The following is a 1,565-nucleotide window of genomic DNA, read 5'->3' as shown; positions in this document are numbered from 1 at the left end:
ATCTCAAGAATCTTAAGTCTTCTTACGTCATGGGACATTTCAGACAAGGCTTCGAGTCTATCCGTCTGGCGGGCGTTAATCAGGCAGCTGACTGATGAGCAGTGGCGCATATCCTTCAAATAAAGGTCATTGCTGCAGCCTGTTCAGCTGATCCACGCGTGTTATCGCGGTCAGGTCTATCCGCGTTATCGCAACAGGAACGAAGGACGTAGCACAGCTGTTGCAAAAGCGCGCAGCGACCTCCGGGGAGTATAAAAGGCGAAGTTGCGGGGCACAGTATGCAGCGGTCAGGTATCCTGAGACGAGCACGTACCACCATGTCCAGCCAGTGGCTATTCGCCCTCGCCGTGGGCATCGCATTTGTGTCGTCGGCACGGGCCCAGTGCATCTCGTACGGCTACTGTGGCACCGACGACGACTCCGGGAAACCGCTGCCATGCTCGGTGAAGCGAGAGCCTGCCCTAATCGAGAAAAACATCATTGAAGGCGCCTGTCCCGCACTGCTCGACTCCAGTGGTAAGCCGGTGCCTGCCTGCTGCGACGCCAAGCAGGTGGAGGTGTTCAAGTCCGAGTTCAAGACCCTGTTCAACCTCGGCGTGGGCAAGACGAGCGCCTGCTTCCGCAACTTCCAGAACCTCGTCTGCCAGGCCTTCTGCTCTCCCAGGCAGTCGGAATTCTTCGCCATCAACGGCACCGTCCAGAAGGAAGGAAGCGAACACCCCTCTGCTACGGACTCGGTCTACGCCGTGGACAAGAAGTTCGCCGAACGGGTGTACAACACCTGCAAGGACGTCCGCACCTACGTCTTCGGCATCAAGTTGATGAGGTACATGTGCGGCAAGCACGGCAACAGTAACTGCAATGCCGAGCGGCTCCTGGAATTCGTGGGCTCAACTTGGTCGGAGGGCGGCTACTCGCCAATCAAGATCCGTCACGTCCTCACCGACAGCCCTATAACTGTGGGCGGCAAGAAGCTGCAGCCATTCAGCCCCGAGCAACTCCACTAACCACGGTCGGAGATGGCACAATAAATTCGCAAGTCTTCGCACAGAACACTCTGTAAGGCCTTTCTTTTGTATTCCACCTTTTCCGACGAGGTGGGTTTTGCGCTCGGCCTGCCGACCGCTGTTCAAGCCGTGCGCAAAATTCAACATTCGACGCATTGCTCACCTGTCGGACGCTGCCTGTAATGCTGCTTTGCTGCAGAATTCGAGCATGGAAGATGCAGCCTCTATTCCTCGCTGCCCGAACGATCATACTATGTCTATAGTCGGATACGACTCAAGAACGAAGCTGCGAACGGCCCACAAAGGATGCCCTTCAGCCAATGATGTCGACCGACTGTCGTGACGCCGCGGTTAATCCGCTTAATTTGCACCTGCATTCGGCGGCGATGCCACGCTAGCAGGTGTAAGGGCATTAAGAATTACGTCGTGACAATCGGTGTATGCCATTGGCTGGAGGGCCTCCTTTGAGGGGCCTTCGCCGCTTCGTTCTTGAGTGGAACCCGACTACAGTCTCCGATAACTTTCGATACAGTCTGAGAGAAATCTGGGCCTTTCTTA

The 1,565-nt window shown here is 55.9% G+C and overlaps 1 protein-coding gene across 1 annotated transcript; it reads left to right on the top strand.

Annotated features, from left to right (window-relative positions):
• Positions 1-278: 278 nt before the first annotated feature.
• LOC149350720 (NPC intracellular cholesterol transporter 1-like) lies at positions 279-1,039 on the top strand. The gene has a single exon (XM_089576921.1). It carries the CDS (start codon positions 279-281, stop codon positions 1,005-1,007), a length of 729 nt encoding a protein of 242 aa, XP_089433047.1. The 3' UTR covers positions 1,008-1,039.
• The last annotated feature ends 526 nt before the right edge of the window (positions 1,040-1,565 follow it).

The sequence above is a fragment of the Amblyomma mixtum genome, chromosome 3 (assembly GCF_055824585.1).
Source record: "Amblyomma mixtum isolate Tamu chromosome 3, ASM5582458v1, whole genome shotgun sequence".
In the NCBI taxonomy this organism is placed as follows: domain Eukaryota; kingdom Metazoa; phylum Arthropoda; class Arachnida; order Ixodida; family Ixodidae; genus Amblyomma; species Amblyomma mixtum.
This window is presented reverse-complemented; position numbering and strand designations above follow the sequence as displayed.